At 37.9% G+C, this 23,987-nt stretch overlaps 2 protein-coding genes across 2 annotated transcripts in view; one reads left to right on the forward strand and one right to left on the reverse strand.

The window, feature by feature from the left end:
* The window catches only part of LOC140240062 (WD repeat-containing protein 35-like), a 50,829-nt gene extending 46,675 nt beyond the window's left edge, over positions 1-4,154 (forward strand). Inside the window, exon 25 of the mRNA XM_072319871.1 lies at positions 1,366-4,154. Within this exon, the coding sequence (XP_072175972.1) occupies positions 1,366-1,531 (166 nt within the window). The 3' untranslated portion in view covers positions 1,532-4,154. The remainder of the gene's footprint in view (positions 1-1,365) is intronic.
* Positions 4,155-16,854: 12,700 nt separating this feature from the next.
* LOC140239965 (exostosin-1-like) overlaps positions 16,855-23,987 on the reverse strand; it is a 129,884-nt gene continuing 122,751 nt past the window's right edge. The window contains exons 7-8 of the mRNA XM_072319778.1: positions 22,460-22,620; positions 16,855-17,494 (exon numbers count right to left, since the gene is read on the reverse strand). Of these exons, the coding sequence (XP_072175879.1) occupies positions 17,101-17,494; positions 22,460-22,620 (555 nt within the window). The 3' untranslated portion in view covers positions 16,855-17,100. The remainder of the gene's footprint in view (positions 17,495-22,459; positions 22,621-23,987) is intronic.

Raw genomic sequence — 23,987 nt, forward strand, 5'->3', positions numbered from 1 at the left:
AAACAAAACATGATTTCACTGTTACCGGTTTATACATGTGATGAACTTGATTTTGTACCAAGAATTGGCATTCCTGTCAATGTTCACATGATTATGTAATCAGTTGAGCAGTATCAAAATCTTCTGAGTGGTCAAAATGAATTCAGCGAGGCAAGAGGCACACTGATTTGTTCAGTTTGTGAACAGCCGTAGTTGGTCTTTCCTCTGGCTTTTCATTAAGCTGAACTGAGCGGACTGTATTGTTGGCATTTGGCTATCACCCATAGTGACTAATCCTGGGGATGAAAACAAGTTTTGGATATGAATGTACTGCCAAACTGCACATACTGATAACCTGGAGAAGGGTTTGTGGTCTGTAATGAGTTGTTTCTGATTCTATAAATGAAGTTTACAGTTGTAGATGGCCTGAGGTTTCCTAACCCTCTTTATTACAACAGGCGACTTAATTCCTGTTACAGTATATTGCCTCCGTATACATTCAAACTTACCTGTATATGTTTTTTTCTTCTTGTGTTTCTCCTTTATGTCCTATGCCAGACCAAATTACTGTTTGGATTTGCTTGTATTGTACTAATAGTTAGGCTTATACACTTATTTTTTTTTTTCCTATCTTAGCTGACAAATTACATATAATGTACTAAAATGGTTTGTCTCAGAACCAAATAATATGTAGCAAGCAGTATGGTGAACAAAGTTGATGTGCTCACTCTTTTCTTTTTTTCTGGTGAGGGAACACACTTTGTCCCTGATATCTTTGAAAAAGAAATGAAGCAATCATTTTGTGTAAGTGCAGATGTGGAATTATTGTAAATTGAAACGAACAGTGTGCCTGTTAGCGAGCCAAGCTGCTTGCTCCTAATTTGTGTAGTGGTATGGTTGTAGAATAATGAAAAGTAATCAAATATAGGCAAAGTAGCTTGAAAAACAAGCAGTGGCTCATCCATCCAATTTACAAGCATTGAAGGCCTATGTTGCAATTTTGGTAAGTGGTAATACTGCATTGCGCTATCAAGCCTTAACATGGTAAATGGGCTGAATGGCAACTTCTGGCATGCGGACATGATGATTGGAAAATCAGAAAATCAGACGACAAGTTCAGGAATAATGGTCACAAAATCATGTGAATCCTCTTTGTATTCCAGTTTTTATTCATTTATATATTTATCAATTTTATTTATTTATTTATTTATTTATTTATTTATTTATTTATTTATTTATTTATTTATTTATTTATTTATTTATTTATATATATTTTTTTAAATAAACCAGAGAGGGGAATGCCAGGTACCTTGGCACATAAAGGTTTGATTCATTCTGTCACTTCTTTTGTTGTTCTTTTGTTTACACTCCCTGTCTTTCGTCTAGGATGGGGTCGTGTCCAAACTGTGACATCAAATTCCCCACGTGTATCGTGACGGGGCGACCACTGCTGGACTACCAGTTCTGGATGTGCAACACCTGCAAGCACCGCGCCTATGAGAATGACATCCGCACTATGTCTACCTGTCCACTCTGCCACGCCCAGATATGAATGCACCTCCCTCCCTCATTCCCCCCATCACTTCCTGTCCTTTTGCTTGTAAAGCCTCAATAAGAGCTTCTGTAAGAGGAATCCTGCCCCACAAAACTAAACAAACAACACAAAACTGATGCATGTTTTTGATTAACAGCCAGCTTGAATTCTATCAATGGATCTGGTTTATTATGCTGTATTCATGTAATTCCAGGGTTCTCATCCATGTTCCCTCAAATGAGATTTTGCTCCGTCTCATTTTTCCCTTCTCTTCAAAATTTCAGATACCGTGAAACTAAACTCATGTTTGGATATTCACCAAAATGTGGTGCTTATGCAGCCAGAGAATTCAATATATTAGATTTTTATCTCTTCCTCTTTTTCTTACCACTTCTCACTAGGAACAAAACCACTCAGAAAAAGACACCTGGAATTTCAGTTTTTCTGTTCCATGTTATGTTTGGATATTGTTTTGCTTTCTCTCCTTTTGTTAATGCACTGCAAGGAATGAAGTACAAATTATGCGAAACTAGTAAGCAATATCAAATTTTATAATTGAAATCAGGCAAATCATGCTATGGGCTTATCTTTTTCTAGAATGTAATGGGATAAGCGAAGCTGTCTGCATTTTTTTTTTTATCTTATTGTATCCCTCCTCTTCAAGTTACATAAGAAATGTTGAGTGATGTTAATGTAACATATTGTATTGTACTGGATGTGTTACACCAGCGAAGAAAATAATTACTGCTTCAATAGCCAGATGAAAATCATGTACTCTCCAAACTTTGCAAGACAAGAAATTTTAAGTAGAGTTAGTTTGTTTTATAGATTAGAAAATACATTTTCTCTCAGATTACTAGATTTGTGGTCCAAAGTAGTTGAAATAGAAACCAATATATTTCTAAATGTCTGAAACGATGTGTTATTACGTCCATTATGAAATAAATAGTAAACTTGCAATACTAGTATGTTTTGGCAGTTTCCCAATATTACCCTCGATTTGGTTTCATAACTCAAAAGGATTAGAATAATGCATCCATTTTCTTCTGTGAGACTAAACATCTGCACAGTGTGTGTGCATGTACATTTAGTTTGTGGGTGTTTCAAAGAATGTATGAAGCTTTAACAGACCATCCATTACATGGATATTGTTAAATCCTTTTATGTAAATACTCATGGACATGATGTGCAGCCATTCATGCATCTGTAAATATATATTTATGTATAAACATACTGCCTTGTGTGTGTTGTACAGTGTGTACATTGAAAATGTGATGAGCTGGTTTCTAGTGTATTCAACTTTATAGACATTTTCCTCTAAAGACTTGGGAAAAAGATATTCCATCCACCCATGTGTATAAATGCATTTCAATACTGGTATGCAATGTACATGCATATTGGTTGTTGCTATGTCAGGTAAGCCTCAGAGAGGCTTTATGATTGTTAGGGACCTTTCAAATGCAGGTGTGCATAGAATTTGATTAGTGAACTGGGCCCTGTTTTATGAAGAGTTAAAATTGATTAATAATATAGTTGATTTCAACTGTAAGCCTATGGCAGCCTGCATGGTAAGGAAATTTAAAATCGATTTTATCTTTTGATAAAACAGGGCCCTGGTCTATTGAAATTAGACATGTCAGTATAATATCCAGTACTGAATTTTGTCCTCATCTTGAATATCTCATCAGAATTTTACTATATGGGAGCATATATGTGACATCCCCCTGTGGCTTTCCACAATCCCAAGCTGATCATATCTGATTCTGATTAGGACTGTGAACGTTAGATGGACATGCTACTTGGCATAAATCTTACCCAGGTGAAATTATTAGATCTGTGTCTTGGCTGAATTTCTGTCATTTCAATTCCATGACTTCATTGCAGGACAGACCTCACAACTGAAACAAAATTAGATCTAAGGCCTTTTCTGGGTGAAACTTGTAACTTTGAGGAGTGTAATTCTTTGAAAAGAATATTTGCTTCCAGTGATTTTTTTTAAAATGTGTGTGTTTTTTTTTTTTTTTATGTTCATGTCACGTTCTGTGGTAATAAGCATGTGTTTGTGTGTTCCAACACACAATGATACACACAAGGACCAGTGTCTATTGCCTGTCACTACTTCGAGGTCAATTCTGCCAGTAAAACGTGATTACAAAAAGGAAGTTGAAAGCATAGCCAGGCGAAGGGATTTATTTCCTCTTGCCAGACTTCTTTTCCTTCATCTGACAACAAAAGGATTATCCAAAACAAGACCAAAAGAGAGCTTGAAACATTCACTTATGACTTAATCAAGCTTGAACTGTTAAAAAGCTGAAGATTGATCTGAGAGGTTTCAATTTCCTTTAAATGTTCAGTCTATGAATGATGTGTTCAGTGTGATGATTAGAGACTAAATCAAATGTACAAGTCCATTGATTTAGGACTTCAAGCTTTGATATAGCTTACAGCTGCACAGCCCTCAGAAAATGAATTATATCAAAAGTACTTGAAATAGTATAAAGAGATAACTTCTTATCATTGTAAATACACAATTGATACATGTATGACTGAAAAGAACTACAAAGCTACCACCTTGAATGAAAATGTCTAGATTTCTGTGCTGATGATACTGAATTAAGGAATAAAACACCTTTAAAATGGATGAACAGATATTATATTGCGGCCACTTTCTCTGTTTTCTCTGCGAGTGTCAAATGCTGTCTGTTGCAAGACCTGGAGGCTGTGTGATTCTTGTTTCTTTTCCTGGTTAATAGTACTAATCTCATCTCTCTACATGTACCTGGTGTCCAGTTTACATGTTTGAATGGTCTGTACAAGTGAATTTCCTCTACTTGGATCATGCCTGTAAATGGTATCAATTAGTCACAAGTTTTGTTCCTCTAACTTCAACTGATGTACCACACTTAAAGCCATTGATAGGAAAGTTTGTAAGATTTGCTAACCTTTCTAAAATTCTCATGTCTAGATAAAGAAGACATGGCAATGTTTTATTTATTTTCTTTTGTTTTTTGTTTTTGGCCATATCATTGTGCAAAGTGATGTCCTGGAGAAATTCTTCAGATGAACTTTATTAGTACATATAATGAAATTACCTGAAATCTGCCTTTTCTCATATTGATGTGATAGCGGCATATATTTGTTCAAGCCTTCATGGTTATATTCATCACAACATGAATATCTACTCTATGACCACAAGGCAATGGTGGTATACTTAAAAAAATGATCTGAATTCTTTCACATGGGCCTATGCAGGTCTTGATGATTATTTTGCAAACATTATTTCTTTCCAACTTGCCCTTCCCAACCTACTGCCACATGTTATAAGTCCATTTACAATGTGGTATGTACTTGTGGTTCTCACAGTGTGTTACTGGATCACAAAGAATGGTCTCTCAAAGATTAATATTGTTACTGGACTAAAAGGAACCATATCCTGGAAGTGAATGTTGACTTGTGGCAATTTATGATAACCTCAAAATCACTTATGTGGCCTAGTGAATATCTAAGTACATGTATGTGCAATATATTTTATAAAAATTGTTCTACTTTTTCTTTTGACTACTTGGCCACAAAATCCCTTCCAACCCAAAATTCTCCCAGTGTCAGTCATTGTAAAAGTGCTGATATGATTTACGAAAGGCAATGAAATGCACCTTTTCCTACACTGAGCATAACTTGTATGTTTTCATATGACTAGTATGATTAAAAAAACAACAGACAGTGCAGGGAAACCTGCAAGTTGGTTCCTTGTGAAATTTTTGGTAGTTTCACACATGCAAAAATATCTGGTTATACAGTTGTACAAATATTTTTATAAAATATCTGGCACTTATTGTCCCCGCCGAACGAGTTCGAGCAGGGGACTATGAAACGGGCTCCGTACGTGTGTGTGTCCGTGTGTCCGTGTGTCCGTCCGTCCGTCTGTGCGTCCGTGTGTGATCAAAATGTTCAATTTGCTACTTCTCTGTCATTTATGAGCCAATTTTGATTCTGTTTGCTTTATATGATAGCACTACATGGGAGCTTTGAAACTTCTACACAGAATTTCAGTTGTGACCTTTGACCTTGACCTTTGACCTATATTGTACATTTTGCTTCAAAATGCTACTCCTTTGCCATTTCTAACCCGATTTCGATTCCGTTTGCTTTATGTGATGGCACTAGATGAGGGCTTCAAAACTTCTACACAGAATTTTGACCTTTGACTTCTTTGACCTTTGACCTTGATTTTTGACCTATATTGTACATTGGCTACAAAATGCTACTCCTTCGCCATTTCTAACCCGATTTCGATTCCGTTTGCTTTATGTGATGGCACTAGGTGAGGGCTTCAAAACTTCTACACAGAATTTTGACCTTTGACTTCTTTGACCTTTGACCTTTATTTTTGACCTGCCTTGTACATTTTGCTACAAAATGCTACTCCTTTGCCATTTCTAACCCAATTTCATTTCCGTTTGCTTTATGTGATGGCACTTCAGTCTGTAGGTGAGGGCTTCAAAACTTCTACACAGAATTTTGACCCTGGACTTCTTTGACCTTTGACCTTTATTTTTTACCTATATTGTACATTGGCTACAAAATGCTCCTCCTTTGCCATTTCTAACCCGATTTCGATTCCATTTTCTTTATGTGATGGCACTAGGTGAGGGCTTCAAAACTTCTACACAGAATTTTGGCCTTTGACTTCTTTGACCTTTGACCTTGAGTTTTGACCTATATTGTAAATTGGCTACAAAATGCTACTCCTTCGCCATTTCTATCAAAACCCGATTTCGATTCCGTGTGCTTTTTGTGATGGCACTAGGTGAGGGCTTCAAAACTTCTACACAGAATTTTGACCTTTGACTTCTTTGACCTTTGACCTTGATTTTTTACCGATATTGTACATTTTGCTACTAAATGCTACTTCCGGCGGGGACATATTTTACGCACCGCGTAATTTCTACTTTTCCTTGTTTAGATATTCTTTTGGCCACATAAGTAATGATCAGGGTAATATAAATTGATACAAGTCAACATGCCTTTGCACTGCATAGTTCTTTGAACCAGTGTGCAAATGGGGGTGGGGGAGGGGCATTGGCGTAAAGCCTCCCTGTTCAGTGTAATGTACTGTACACATGTACAGTGTGCTATACCCTGGGTGGGTGGGGAGAGTGATTGTCAAGTTCACAAACAAGTCTGAAGACAATGCAACCAGCAGGAAATTAGAAGAGACGGATGAAACAAACCACAGTTGACACCCAGTTTGGGTGGGCATCATTGTGCCTAGTAATACGTGACAAGCCTAGACACATTGATCCCTCATTCCCCACAATCTACCAGTACAGGGAATCTCTTCATAATGAGCTATACTGTAAAAGCATTAATTTGTGCAAGAGTAATTTTGCCTGCTTGGCTGGGTGAGATGAATTTTGCTTTATTTTTAATTCAACAGAATCAAACATAGATACTGTTACATATAGCATAAAAAAGAAAAAAAAATGTGCATGCTCTTATTTTTGCACTTGTTCCTTGTCACATGAAATGCACACACACTTCCCCTTTTACAGTACTTGGGACTAGTACTTCCTCATTACATTGCATGTCTTGTTATATCAGGAATAGAAATGAAAGAATTTTAAGAGGAACTAGACCTGCAAAATAACCTCACCTTTTCAGGTATCTGAAAGGTTCCTCTGTACTTTCTACATGCAGATCAATGTAAACTTGTTACTAATGTGCATCATATTCCAGCTTCTCATATGATGGAATCATGACAACAGTGTCGTACCCAGGCTGCACAAGATGCATACATATCTGCAAAGCTAACACTGCTAGACAGTGACATGTGTATTAGGTGTATTACCTTTGCATTCTATTGGGGTGTTGCAAGAAAGTCGAGTTGCAATCAATACCCAAACATCTATTGCAATTTTTGCAATAGATAGATTAATTGCAACTTGAACTTGTAATCAGGCGGAAGTTTCTGTTGCAAAAAGGGAGCTTGCAATTAATTGCAGGATTTGTGATTGATTTTGGGGAGTTGCAGTTGATTGCAACTTTCTTGCAACACCCCCCTAAGTCTTATAGTGGTGGCAACAAGAGGGGATGATAGTCATGATATTTTGACAATTTTGATGATGATATTGATGTTGATGATGATGATGATTTTTTTCTCTACCAAGCACAGGATAGGTTGAACATTCAATACAAACACAACAGACAAGCATTTGTTGTATTATCTCGTATGCCTATTAGGCATTTTATTTAAAAATTATGCCCACACTCTGTAGTACCATGTAAGAACACCCACACTCTCTCTCTCCCTCTATCTCTCAGGCTGCCAATGAATTACCATCATTAGCCAGCCATACAATAGCAGATTTCCAATCATAATCTTAAATACAAAAAAAAAAAAAAAAAATACAAGTATGCTCATACACAAATCATCCACTGCTATGTCAGTTATACAAACATTAAGTATATCACAAGTATCTGCCAACTGTCTTTTGGAAACACAAAAATAATTTTGGTGTCTTCATATCTCTTTTTCTCTCTTTGTACTTAAATACTGACGGCTACAAAACAAGGTATGACAATTTACATATTATCTCCTTTTCCCCTCTCTCTGTTAATGATATAGCAAACAAAATATCTTTTTTTTTGTTGTTGAAGGGTCAGCAGAGTGCAGCATACTTGGCTATGTACTTCCAGCCTAAAGAAAATCAGTGTCTCAAGAAAAAAAATCACCATATGAACACCACGGGTATGATATGAGAAACACGACATGAGCAATCTACTACAAAGACTGATGTCTATAGGCTCGTTCTGAAGCACATAGAGCAGATGAAAGTTGCTAAGACTGCATGAGTGCTGCAATCACTTGTTCTTGCCCATCGAGAACACGCCTTGTAGCATTGTATCACATCGTATACAGCAAGGATGGATGCGTGGATGGATCGGTTAACACAATTCATCTACGAGTATCGGACCATTTGAAATAGATGAGAGACACATATAAAGGCAGATAACAGTGATTCTAATACCCTGTGTGCTGTTCCAGCGATATTCCTATGTCCATATACGCTGCTTTCTTTTCTTTTTTTTCCCGAAAATATTCGCTAGTAATTCAGAAGTCCTGCTGTCTTCCTTGTCTCATACCTTCACATAAATGTAATCAATTCAACCTTGTTGTGTATCTAAAATAAAGACTGTCTTCTTGTCAATAAGGACTGCAAAAACCCACACAAGAATTCAAAGAAAACATGATGGTATGACACTGATGGGATTATAACATCCCCCCATCAAAGATAACAAGAAGTAAGAACAAAACAACAAGAAGGATTTGGAAGATCAAAGCATACAACATACATGGGAAAGCTTGTATGAAGAGGATACTATAAGATACCAGTGACCGTAACTTGGTCCACAGTAATGACCATCTGTTTTTCCCTGGCCGGTCAGACTACAGTTCAACATAGAAGCTACGTACACTTGACTGATCCACAGCGATCAAACAAAAATGGAAACGAGACACTGAAGGTACTGAAGAGAAAGAAAACAACAGTCTTTGATGATTAGCTTTAAGTTCTACAGCCGATGGCAACATTTCCCATTGCTATTGGTCAAGATATGAAAAAGATATACACTTGTATTCATTTGTAGAAGGAGACAAACTGAAGAAACTCAAAAACCTGAAGATATACACTTTTTATACTGATAAAAGAACAAACAAGGCATGATCCCTCTTCCCTTTTTTGATTACATGCAGGAATGCCTTTACGTGATCATGCATACATCATTTTATTCCCTCGGAGCTTACATCGGGGCTAATAAATATTTCTAAGTCAACACTGCAGTGTGAACAAGTCAAAGGTGCGATTTCATAGAGTATTCTGGAATGCTTGTGTTGGAAATGCTGTCAGTACACTTTTGTTTGTTTTTTTCAGAAAATGCAATAAAATTAAATAAAGCAAGAATGCCCCAGCATTACACACTGACTCCCAAAGACACTACAAATGTTGTGGTGGCTGATTTCAAACTGTTGAACTTTGCTGACTATGTCGTTTAATGATGTTCAAATGGATAAGAAGTGGTAAGGCTCACAAAAGCTTTGAGAAAGAAACCATTTGTCACAATATAAATATCACCAACCAGAATCACCATGCTATGGTAGTAAACAGAATACTAAAACTGTTCATTGTAACATTAATGACTGTGGGGAATAACTGAGTATGACTATAAAATCCGATGACTCACTGATTTGACTGCCTTTTGTCTCATTTATGATTAAATATCAATCAAAACTTCTTTCACCAAGTATCAGAAACACTAGATGCAGTATCACGCACCTATGATTTTTCAATCGGGAAACCTTGTCCAAACAGCACCTCTAATGCCTGGTGTTAAAACTTGAGGGGTGAAGTCATAGACTGGTGTTGTTTACTGGTCTCCGTACCATGCTCAGTTATGCAAGGCTTTCTTTTCCCACATGACGGCTCTGTTACTAGGTACTGTACTGACATGACGCAGGCAGAAGACTTTAATAAAGATGTGGCTCAATTCACATCTTTCTGACTTTTGATCCTCTGTGTACAAAATACATTGTATACACATGGCCAGCATGTTAGACAATTTTTCAAGAATTTTACCATTAAACTCTTTCTAATAAAGGAGAATGAAACCCCCAAATGCATGTGGATTGTGTGATTGCAGCAATATAAGAACACATCAGCAAAGTTTGAGGAATATTCGACAATCTGTTCAGAAGTTATGAATTTTTAGTTTTGGTGCTGCCATCACTGTATGAAAAGAGTACTATGGATTAAGATGTCATATACGGAAAATGATATTAAAAAATAGAACAAAGATTCCACAAAATTTGATTTTCTTATGAAAAGCACACATTCCTTCGACTCGATTCTCCGTGCTTTCTGAAAGAGGCAAGTCAAGTGCTCCTTCATTGTGCTAGAAAAGTGAAAATATGTTGATTCTTCTTTATATTTCTTTGTATTATTTTCCATACATGACGTCATGAAAGGAAGGAATCTTCTCATCCAGCAATAGCAGCACCAAAAGTTTAAAAATTCATAACTTTTGAACAGATTATCTGACTTTTCTCAAACTTTCACTGATGTGTTCTAATAACTTTACTGCATTCACTCAATCCACATGTTTATATGCCATGGGTTACATTCCCCTTTAACCACAGGGAGGTATGAAGGCAGTATGTGAATACGTCAAGCAAATATCAGATTTAATTTCAGTCTTTCTTTTATCTCTGTGTCACTACACTGTCACCAGATCAATATTAAGCCAAAAAGATTTTCTCCATAACACATCTGAAACCAAAAGTAAATACCTGGTATGTAAGGTTTGATACAAAGGGACACAAACTCTTGAAATTGCTTGAAATTCAATACATAGAGCCTCATATAGTTACGAAGCTCTATGAATTGTTTGTGCAAACTAGCAAAATTAAAGCAAAATTACCAAAACCTGCATCTGACCTAGTCAGCTGAAAAGTGTCAACCTCGGCAATGGTAAGTACGACATAGACAATCAGTTCATTGAAGAAATCATTAGTGTTACAATAGAACCTTAGCTATCAAAATTTTGGTCATTACAATATTTTCTTTGCTTCTTCTTTGCATGTCCATAGCGACTGATAGAAAGGGGAAGGATTTCTATCCCCCCCCCCCCCCACTGATTTGACATCCCCCCTCCCCCCAAAAAAGAAAGATACTGTGACTTCTATCATGCAGGGATTCACATTATGGCAGTAATGCCATCTGAGGTAGCTTGGCTGTGTGACCATAACACATGGGATTTACCATTACCAGTAGTCAATGAAAACCTGAATTCTGGTAGATTTCATGATTTTCTATCATAATGTCATTTGTGACCTGAACATGAGAAGGGCTTAATGCTTGCAATCATTAAAAACAGGAAAGACATCGATCATATCTCCTTCTGCCACAAATGCCTTAAGTAAAGTGAGCACAAAGGCCTATTTAACCAAAGGTGCTAATTTTTTTGAAAAGAGAAATTCTGAATATCTTAGTATGAAATCAGATCTCCTGGCATGTGCAGTCTACCGATGTCCTAAAAAAAATTACAATGGTAACCTCCACAACGATAATTTTAAAAATAGTGAAACAATCCAAACACAATCTCAGGGTATGAAACTATAACTCATCGCCACATCTTACAGAAAACCCCATTCAATTTGCTTCAGTGGTCAAAGAGAAATGAGGATTTTTGTAGAGCATGTCAGAAATCCCTTCCCTCCAAGTTCTGTCTACTGTGCTTACACATTAATATGCAGTTCAAAGAGCATCCACGTGCTAAACTTGGAAGAATCAGACTCATGACATGCTTTACAACAATCCAAATTTTTCTGTGACTGCCTAACCAAATTGAATGGGGTTTTCTGCAAAATAGAGGTAAGATGTTATATTTCAAGACCCTGAAGTAGCATTTAGATGGTTTAATCATATTGGGTGTTATCAATACAAAAATCCAATTGTAATTTTTTCTTTTTTGGACATACTGTATAGGTTCTGGTAGCAGGGAGTCAAAACTGACCACAAGAAATAAGCCCTCTGTTATACCTCATGGTCTCTCACATTGTTTCAACATTGAACAGCTTGAAGCCTTTGGTTCCATGACTCTTAAGTCAGAAACACTGATAAAGTGGGATAGGGGCCAGTCATTCTGCCTCGTATTCATTTATAGTTAACGGTACAACGAAAAGTAGTGGGTAGGGAGATATTGAGAGAGATCAGGGAAAGAGAATTATCTTTCACTGCATTTCTGGCACAGTGAAGCATGTTACACTTCAGCCTATGACAGAGCATGGTGTATTATTGTTCCATGAAAAGATTTCTACAACATTATGGTCTATGTTAATACAAATTAATTTTACATTTTAATCCATATCCATAACAGGGATTTTAGGATCAAAGGGTGATGTTTTCTTTCTTTCTTTCTTTCTTTTTGTAGAACTCACCCCCCCCCCCAAAAAAAAAAAAAAAAACCCAAACAAACAAAAAAACAACCACCCCGGACCATATCAATAAAAGTTAGAATATGATTGCGAGACAACTTAGTAAATCCATCAGATAACTACAAATACTGCATATATTATGCATATATCTCCAGTTGCTGTATGGCTTTAGTATACCACATTCCCTCCATCATTACTACAATATATTGAGTCCCAGTGCGATTAAAGACAGTGCAAACTACGCATTCAGACATTTACATAAGGAGCCACGAAGTACATGGAATTACAATCATAATCTCTATAGTGTACACACCACAGGAGAAACTCAATATCCATGATAAACATACACAACGCATAGTCGCATATCACATATATATAAATATATATATCAAGAACATTTGCTGGAGTTTAATTTTGCATATCGCTTATATCATGCTTCACATAATTTACTTCATTCAAGCACTAGTTACTTGTGCTTGAAAACGATACGGTGGACCTACCACAGACATTGTATGGTCTGCATCATCACATTATACTGTAGCACCTTTCTGAACAGAGAAAAAAATAATGAATAAAACTTACACTATTTATCAGAGCAGATCACAATCGTACATAATCAATAAATATAAATGAAACAACGGACAATGTAAAGGTGAAGAATTGTAGTAGCAGTTGTAGCATTTGTACTAGAAGTATTTTGACCAGCACATACAGGCAGTATTCACCCCTCCCCCACCCCATCCCACTCTCTTTAGGTACTGAGGCACATTGTTAAATATCATACAGAAATCCTACAGTTAGCCATCCTCCTTGTTAGCTACCAATGGTATGACACAAGGCGTCATGTAACCAGCTCTGAGTATCACAGAGGCAGTCACTGAAGACACACACATAAGAACATATAGTGGCCACTGCGCATGGAACACAAGTTTAATACCTTATGACTGTACACAAACTACGTGGAACACTCGGCAGCAATAAGTTTGGTCGTGGAGCATTAACTGAGAGTGGAGGTACATTATATCAATGTGAAAACACCTAGCATCAATGCTTACATCTGAAACAAACACAATACAGGGCAACAAAGAACCAATTTGGGTGTGAAAGTGTGGAGAAATAATTCACAGCAGTCACTGCCTACTAACACATCTCATATGGCTAGATCCTTTGCCATGATTGCTCATTCTATGGAAGGGCCTAAATTTCTTGTGTATGATCTACGGGCGCCTAATTAGACTCTATTAAAGCGGGCCCCTCACATGAACTGCACAAACTCTGTGAATGCACAATGCCAATTGTATGCATACAAACCTACCAGCAGAAAGTTGATACAAGATAAGCAAAAGCTGTCATCTGCTCACTAAGAGGCAGGTTATAGGTGAAATGTTTTGTTACCATGGAGATAAGCTATTCTCATAAAACAAAGAATATCCTCATTTGCACCTGTTCCTTATTATGTCCCACATCTATTTGTTGTAGTTGATGTTGTTATTCTTATTAACCCGTTAAGGACGAGTCCCGAGTATACTCAGGAAAGAGTCAATGGAAAATATGTGTTGTAGCAAGATCGGCCCGTCCTCAACGGGTTAATACTATCATCATGATAATGGTTGTTATTATAATTTTTACCATTACTATTACCACTATCGTCATCATCAACATCCTCATCCTCATCATCATCATCACCACAATTTTCACCATTGTCATTACAACCTTTGAATAGGAAAAGTGGTAAAGCAATCATGAAGACTTTGTGAGAAACATGTTGTTAGGTATGTGCACTTTTCAACTCTTAATGCAGATTTTACGGTGGAGAGTTTAAAAGCATTGGGAAGCAGGGCAGATGCAAAATATCTGATGTTAATACATCTATGTGTTCACCCTTGTTATGTGACACAAATTTCACTCAATATGAGAGTTGGCAATTCAAACTTGGAAGATGTGAAAACAGACTGTGTTGTAATATAAGAGAAAATATCACTGTACAATACTCTATACTGAAATGTCTCCTGCTTTAAATTGTATTCATGTGCCCTCTTTTTGATGAACTGTAAAAGGCATCTGTGAGAAAAAAAAAATCCCCCAGTACATTAAATGACAATACAGAACGGATACCATGCTCTTGATGTCACACAACTCTGCATATGATGGAATTGTAACATACAGCATATGATAGCCATCACTTTTTTTATGATAGAATTTGCCACAATTCCCCCACAGAGTAACAAATTATCCTCTCACAAGATCACGTGGTCCATTGTATTGGTAAAACAAGCTTTAAGAAGGAAATACACAAAATTCATGCTGAAGGGACATTTATGAAAGAAAAAAACAAAATGAATGTGCACATTCAGGTGATACTAATACAGTGTACATGCAAATCAAAACAAAATATTGAGCACATTCTAGACAACATAGTCGAACTGTGGTCTGTGAAAATGCTGGAAAGGTAACTATTGTGATAGACATAGCCAGTTCAAGTCAATATAGATGAAATTTGTTATCAAACCTTCACAATAAGTAAAAAAAAAAAAAAAAATCATACATTACTTTCACGTGAAACATAACTACATCAAAACGACTTTGGACGAACTTGGAGGTGGACTAAAGAGTAGTACACACTGATGATAATTTCTTTTTCAAATTGTTTGCATAATTCACTACACTAAACTACTGCTTAACATCAGTCCTCAAGCATGTCAACCCTTCTTGTGACCTTGCATTTGAATGAATATCATTCATGAATCATGTATTCTCCAAGAATACTGAATAACTCTTAACAAGATAATCCACAAATATGGAACATCTCCACAGATCCAAGATGGCGCAGAGAATGTTTGCATGATAACACCCCACATTCAATCTCATTTTCAGCTGAACGGATTTGCACCAAATACTCTGTTTTCATAAAATATAATCTCACTCCTTTTTTTTTTCTCTGGCTTGCATATTCAACAGTATGATTAAAGGAAAATAAAAAGTGATGAGCATACATTGAAGTAAATAAACAATCACAAGGAACATCAAAGCATGATTCCTATGAATTAGTGTTTCCCCTCTCTGCTACAATTACCCCCGAATCAGTATGCCCAATCTTGATCACCAACACCCAAATTGGCCATTTGAGATTTATGGAAATGCTCTATACATGATTCTACATTTCAGTTCCCTCATTTTGTTTCCACAAGAAGAAACGTATATCTGCTTTTATACAAAATGTCTCTTTTCATCTCTCGTCTTTTTTATTTCTTTCTTTTTGTCCAAAAAATAGAATTCTGAAGTCTTATTCCTGTACATCACATCCATCCGGTAGTTCTATACACACATAATTGACCGATAAGAGATAGTGAAGATGTGGATTCTTCTCATCTCTAGCTCTTCACACACTCACACACAAACACACAATAGTTTTGATATCTCTTCTAGTCTTTATAGTGCACGAATAATTTACATCTCGTTAAAAAATACTCTGTCTATGCTCTCATTGAGATGACTTCAGTTATCTTTGGCGTTCCAGGAACAGCAGTGATACATCAACAATTCAGCATCAAATCTACAGCCGAAATGATACCTCCGTTTGAGTCAAATACAGAACGAGAAAACAACAGCATCAAATCAAGATCTACAAGGGTACTTCCACTTGTGTCAAAAACAAAAAAGACAAAGCCACTGTTATTGTTAGTCTTTTATTTGTCAGTTTTTGATTCTTTTTGTACAACTTAATATATTCAGAAATGAAAAAAAAAATCTTTGTGTTCACATCTGGGGAGAAAGCCTAGATTTGGGAAGAGTCAAATGAACAACAGATTTTCGATATCAGCAATGATTCATCACTTGCAGTGTTAAGGTTAGTACATCAACCATTTGATAAGATGTTTAAATGAAGTTCACTTCATGATGTATATAAACTTTAAAATGATTCAGGGCCTAACTACATGATTTCTGGTGAGTTAGTACTCTCTTTTTATCCGCGTCTCTTTTAACTTAATTCCCAAGGGAGACTTCTGTCCTGTCCTTGGTCAGGCAAACAACAAGGTAAGCTGAGGGGTTGTCATGACAACAATGATACCAGTGGTATGTGCAAAATTTGACAACATTGTAAAACCAAGTTCATTGACACCTTGGCAAGGGTTGTTATAGATCTGCACCTCAAGTTGCGGGAGAGGATGGAGACCACTGACCTACATTAGTTGAGAAATCACACATATTTGATGAAAAACTCTCTGTGGTCAGTGACTTGCTGGCTGTGCGTGACTTCCCTGCAACTCTGGGAATTTGCTGATGTGATAGGGATAGTGTGCTGAGCGATGCAGGCGAAGAAGATGCACGCTCTCTATTACATGGCCGAGAGATTGAAGGTTGCTTCCAAGAAATGATTCTGGAGAGGTGCATGGCACTGCGGTCCCACACACTGGAAATGGTGTGTGGCAGATTTTCCTCGTCACTTCTCTCCACACACCAACACATCTGTTGAGCTTCACACAGGCAATCCAGCTGGGTACTAAATAGGTTAGTACTTTTTTCTTTTCTTTTCTGTCGCTCATACGATGGTATTAAAGAACAGTAATGCATGGATGTGGCATTACGATTCAGGCCTTCACGTCCTTGGTTTGGGATCTACCATCTCAATTTGGCGGTAACGTTTTCTCAAATTTGAGACGTAGTCTTTGTAGAGGACCGGGTCCAGCCTCATTTGGGACCGAATCAGGGGCATCTTTCCTAGCACTGTGGTGAAATAGTTCATGCATTCCTGACGCTGGTGGAAGTGCTCGGCGCTCAGCCACTTGTTGGTCGCCAGCGATGTCGACGCCGCCACCACCGAGGCCAGCATGGTGTCGCGGTACTGCTTGCGCTGCGTGACCTTGATGGGCGGCAGCTGTGTGACCTGCGCCACGAGAAAGTTCATGAGGATGTCCTCGCAGTTGTTGGTGGTGTCTACGTGCTTGCGCAGTGATGAGGGCAGCATATGTGTGAAGAGATAGTGGTAATATCTGGGTAGACATAAAAAAAATCAAACATGCCATTCATTAGTGTCAAGTGAAATGATATATTCCAACAGAAGCACCAAATGGCACCTTCACTGTGCTAATAAAAGGATTTCAAAAGGTGAACTTGAATTGTAGAGTCATTTAAAAATATTGCTTTTAAGTAAAATATCATCCCTTCAAATGTAACACAAATTTTTATTTCATTCGACTAGACTGACATTGCAACTGTTAGTACTACTCTAACAGCTTCAAGATTGAGATAGACAATGGTCACTCCGGCAGCTCATGTGACTGCGATGACTCATAACACAGTGCTTGAGAAGTAGTTTGTAAGCCTGTCCATTTCACAGAATGCAGAACGTGTCTTACTTTCTCATTTCCAGGATGAATAAACACTTAAGTCAAACCACTACTGAAACAACAAACAACAGCCCATGCCAGATATCCAAATTTCCTCCCCAAGTAATATTGTGGCTTTCCTAGAATCTATGTGCCTCTGTAAGCATCAAAGCAATGAGTGTTGAGTTCATTCTCTCTTTTTCGCTTTGTCAAGGTGTAGACTTTTGGTGTAAGCCCCCAGTGTCAACCTTCAGCACAAACTTTTAGTGCAGAGTCATAGTGTAAACCTCAGTGTAGATGTTTCGTGTAAACCTTAGTGTAGACTTGTTGTGTAAACCCTTGGCATGGACTTTTAGTGTAGAGTTTAATGCAATGACATTTAAATTGGGGAAGCCATCAGTGGTGCTCCTTGCATGAGCCCAGAAAAGCAGTTTTCTGGTATATGAGAATGAAGACTACAAATGGAACTCACATACTCTACTTTAATGTGTGACTACATGTATAGCTGGATAAACAACTTACTGTAAAACGAGAAATGTTCACGTTCATTTTAATTTTGCGAATATCGCGAGCGCCAAGATTCGTGAAATTAAAATGCACGCGAAAATTTAATGCCGCAACAAAAGCCGTTGGCTCCAATTCGCGAAAAATTCATGCCGCGAATATATCATGTTTTACAGTAGTTAATGCATGCATTTACGTTAATTCGAGGAAGTCTTCTTACTCTATAGAACTCCCTATAATGGTAAAACACTACTGCGTAGACTGTTCTCTGGTTGTATGTGTGGAGAGCCTATTGTTTCTCATGTTTCTTGTATGCCAAGAGTTTGAATTGGTGTACCTAGGTAACATCACTTACATTTCTCTGAGGGATAGGGAAAAAGTGTTAAAAGATTTTGTTGTTGTCGGTGTTCACCTATCACTTAGCAGAACCAAGCATGTATTGTATTACTTCTATGGATATAGGGATGCTAACCTCGCAAACAGCAATGGAATATACTGAGAACTAAAAAGTTGCATTTTTTGGTGGAAAAACAGTATTGTTACCTTTTCAGCAATAGAAATGTAGAGTAATGTAATTTGGTGAAAACAGTATTTTCCATGAAACCTGCAGTATTTTGTAAAAAATACAACATACATACATACACACACACACACACACACACACACACACACACACACACACACACACACACACACACACATAAGACAAGTACAGAGTACTTTAAAAAAGTAGCAGTTGGCATTGCCATAAATATCACGATGGAAAGAGAACAGGAGATGAGTGTCAAAGTGTGCCAACCCATTGAAGTGGATCTTTCATCGAATCTTCTTGGCATGGTAGTATTAATCTATATGGTTACATTAAAAAAAAGGTAAAAATAACTACTTTAATGACATGCTGGTAGTGGGCTGTATTGTGTTTGTACCCCATCACCATCATATTCACAACATTTGACTGAGAAGTGCTCAAAGGAGGGACAAGTAACTTGGATAATATTTCGAAACAATTTTCCAAAGATATCATAAAGATTTCAGAGTCATCATGTGAATTTTTTTTGTTTTTTCAGTGGGGTGTTACACTCGTTGAAGGTAAGTATAACTGCGCAATAATTTTTGAACCCACCAAAATAACATCACAATGATACTAGTAGTTGCAGTAGTAGCAGAAGTGATAATGATAACGATGACTCTACTGATATCAGCAATACTAGCACTAATACCAATACCACTAATTGCATCATCAACATCATCATGACCATTCATCCTCATCATCAATATCATTACTAACACTGCTACTGTTTTTCACATTATTGTATCCATCAATTTTGTATGCTATCAAACAGTTAAGAAAGCCAGACATTTTTGGATGGAAAATGCCCTTGCAAATATGGATAAGTCAAGAGGAGAGAGGTATTTGAAAGAACTGAGTTCCTATTCTGTGAGGGGAAGGAAATTAAAAGTGACTTCCTATTTCGTAGGGGAAGGAAAATACCAGTACCTTTCCTGGGGACCTTCCCTCTCACATAAAGAGCGGTACTCACACCCCCAAACACTTCCTCTCCATGGCTATTCCACACCGCTGCAATACGAGACCGATCTGACCATCCCCTTTAACACCATCAATCTGTGCTCCGGTTCTTGACCTTGACCTACAATGTACATTTCCTATCATCCACCTCCATGCATCCTACGCCTTCTCTGTATCTCACTGTGTGCATGGGCTTGAAGCTGCGAGTACCATGTCTGGTATTAAATGAAAATATAATTACCTCCGCGAAGGGAGGAGGTAATGTTTTAATCTGTGTTAGTTTGTTTGTTTGTTTGTTTGTTCATCTGTGTGCAAAATAATTCAAACAGTTGTGAGCGGATTTGGATGAAACTTTCAGGAAAGGTTGAGGGAACACAGGAACCAGATGATTAAATTTTGGTAGTGATCCGGGAATATTTATGGATTTTATGAAGGATTTTGGATATTTTGGCAGGTAGGGTCAATGAACTTTGAGTTCAAGCTGCGCATATTTTGAGGTTTAGTGTGCTCTAGTTTCTGCCAGGGCGAGGCGTGCTGTGCACCTGGAAGTTGATGACATAACAAAAGGCTTCTGTATTGGGAAATGGGGCAATTTTCAGCATGCATATGTATGGGTGGAAATCACTGATCTCTAGTTACAAATGACTTGTACTCTTGCCATGCAGCACTGAAATATTAATGTGAGATTAAATTATGAGGATGGTTATTTTATAAGCCAGTCTCTTTACACACAAATTAAAGCAAAAACTTTCTTTTAAACATAAATGAAAGGGGGAGAAATTATAACTTTCATCACAAACAGCTGATGATTTAGCAATAGTGAAATTTGCTTAGGGAAGATTGTTATGTGTGAATATAATCCACATTCTGTTGGCAATAAGTGTAAAGTTAAAACCTTTTTCCTTTTTATGTGTGGGAAAATTTCAATAAAAAATAGAGCTGTTTCTTTGCTGACCATACGAAATATATCATTCCACTATTCTACAAAATAACTTCTTTCACTTATACTTTCTTGCATGTGCTTTAAGGTGTGTGTGTTTCCCCCTAACTGCATGCTGAGCTATGATAGAATGTAAGGGGGAGTTGAATCCCTCTCCCTCACACCCGCCTTCTCCACTGATCTGTTTATTTATCACAGTTTAATGGGATGAGTGTGAGATGAAGAAATAGTGGAGGGTTCCATGGCCCTATTTCACCTGATTTGTGCCCTGAGTGAGACAAGGGTTAGTGTTGAATGATTTGAAACTGAAGAAGAGGGGCGGGGGCGGGGGTTGCAGGGATGGCTTCAGAATTAAAATTTTGATATTTTCAGAGGATTTGAAATGTGACCAAAAATACCACTTCATTCTCTCTCTTTTTATTGGGGGGGGGGGGGGGGGAGGGGGGAGGGGGGAGAGAAGGTTTTCACTCCATGCGGTCAGATTGGCAAAAGATCGAGAAGTTTAAGATCACGATCTTTAAGATCAAGTAGTTTTGCCAGTGTGACCGCAAACTTCCCACGAAACTTCCCACTCCATCTGGGGATTTTTTCCCCTATGCCAGCCCCGCCAATTTCTTGATCTTCTGCCAGTGTGACAGGATGACAAAAGATTGCTAAGACTTCGCAATCTTAAACTTCTCGATCTTTTGCTAGTCAGACCGTACCCCTTGAGTGCCTTCAGCCTCACTCTTCATTGTTCCCAGAAGGGTATTTAATGACTTTTCTGGAGGATGTCTTGGATTTACTACAAATGCATTTATGATGTTGCGGAACTGCTGTGAAACCAAAGACATAAACAGCATGATACCAGTGAAGTCATATGCTATGATATCAAGTGTTCTACATAGTTACTGGCTGGTGATTGGTCACGATGCAATCACATGACTAATGCAGCAAGAATCGATATGGTTTCAGCGCAAGCAGTGATGCCACGTCAGGCAATATTGTAAAAGTAGATAGTTTTGCGGGATTAATTTTTGCGCTCAGCCCGGCAAGAACAGTTTCGAATGTTTTTAATTCCACAGAATCAAGACATCAACTACTGGAACATACAGCAAGCAAAAATATTTGCACGATTTGATTTTCACGCTTGTTTCTGTTTGCGTGAAACACCGCAAAAATTTCCACTAATTTCTGCCACAGACTGGTGGTTCATATCTAACGTCATGGTTCCTTCTGCATTGTAAACAGCATCAGAGGAAGTGTATTATGTATACAAACATGACACTATTTCTATACAGACTTACCAATGCAGTAAATTAACTAGATGAAATGTAAAGGGCTACTTAGCCCAAATCAGACAACCTCATCCCCAGCGCGCACATAAAATTCTCCATTCTGTTGAGTTCTCTATGCATGGAATCAATGGTAAATTTCTTTTGACCTGCATGAACAGACTGCTGATAAGAAAAGAGGGATGTACTGAAATTGCTTTAATAACCCGTTGAGGATGAGTACCGAGTATACTCAGGCAAGCATCTGTGGGAAACGTGTGTTGTAGTAAAATCAAGCCATCCTCAACGGGTTAAGGGGCTACAAACAAAATGGTGCTAAGTGGTACTAATTTCTTTGTGCACGCATGCTTTTGATGTGTGCTACCAAGTCATGCTGCGCTCACCTGTGGTAGAAAGCTGCCCCTGTGAGCACCATAGAGTACTCGTTGGTCCATTTAGAGGAGTAGCCCCAGCGGGCCTTGGCCTGGTCCCAGTAGTGGTTTCGGGCTGGGTACCCCACCAGTCTCTCTGGAAAGGTCTGCCACGTGGTGAAGGCAAAATCCACCTGTGGAACAGGATAGGTTAATTGCTAGGTGAGAGGGTTCCAAGACATTTGCTCCTACAACAATTGCTCCTATGAAATATCAGCATGCTATTAAAAGCCAAATATACATTCTACCCACAAACATAACTCTCTAATCCTAATTCCCAATTAAATCTAAATCTAAAACCCTAACCTTACGACATTAGAGAAAATAAGAACGGGGCAACTGTCTCAAGAGAAAATGTTGTGTCACCACATGAGAGAAGCCTGTATCTCAAATCACTTCAATACAAATCACATCAAACTTTATTTCCAATGTCAAATTTTTTGTTCTTTAATGCAACAATTAAAGATAATAAAAAGTTTTGGTACCTCAAAAGTTTCCCTGAATTTCCGTGTTTCAGGTTAAAGTATCTATCATATAACTAACACTGTGAGACTTACTCGCCCCAAAGTGCTCTCATTTCTTAGTAATCATGCAATTAACTGCGACCAGCAGCCCCATACGCATAGCGACCAGCAGCCCCATACGCATAGCGTAATGGGGCTTCGCATTGTAGCATTCAGGATCATGACAGATGTAGTATCGCGGGTAAATATCGACTTAACATCCACAAAATTCTTCAATTTGAAGACTTACCAATTAAGTTGAAGTCTTGAAAACAGGCTTCGAGCAACGTTTGGTTCTGCCAATAGTCCCTTTCTGTTCGAATACATACACTGATTACTACGGCCAGCGCATACGCACACATCACATGCGAACAAATTTTAAATCCATGAACGGATAAGATGTTTGTGTGCGCATGCGCTGGCCGTCAATTCAGTGTAGCTCTCCCAAGGTCCTCTCGACCGAGTCACATTCAGTCATCAATTCGAACAGAAAGGGACTATTGGCAAAACCACACGTTGCCCAAAGCCTGTTTTCAATACTTCAACTTAACTGGTAAGTCTTCAAATTGAAGAAATTTTTGGATTATAAGTTGATATTTACCCGCGATACTAAATCTGTCATGATCCTGAAAGCTACAATGCGAAGTCCCATTTAGCTATGCGTATGGGGCTGCTGGTCGCAGTTAGCTACACAGTATGCGTATGGGGCTGCACGCTGCTGGTCGCAGTTATCATGCAATAATGGTTTCGCACAATACGTGTACTACCTCGCCGCCGCCGTACGGCGGCGGCTCTGGTACGAAACCATTATTGCAGATTACTAAGACATGAGAGCACTTTGGGGCGAGTAAGTCTCACAGTGTTAGTTATATGAAAGGTACTTTAACCTGAAACACAAACTAAGACAAGGAAATTCAGGGAAACTTTTGAGGTAATACCAAAACTTTATATTATCTTTAAATCAATTCAACATGAAATTCAAAGTGTACAAACATATA

Source organism: Diadema setosum, chromosome 16 (genome assembly GCF_964275005.1).
Source record: "Diadema setosum chromosome 16, eeDiaSeto1, whole genome shotgun sequence".
Taxonomy (NCBI): Eukaryota; Metazoa; Echinodermata; class Echinoidea; order Diadematoida; family Diadematidae; genus Diadema; species Diadema setosum.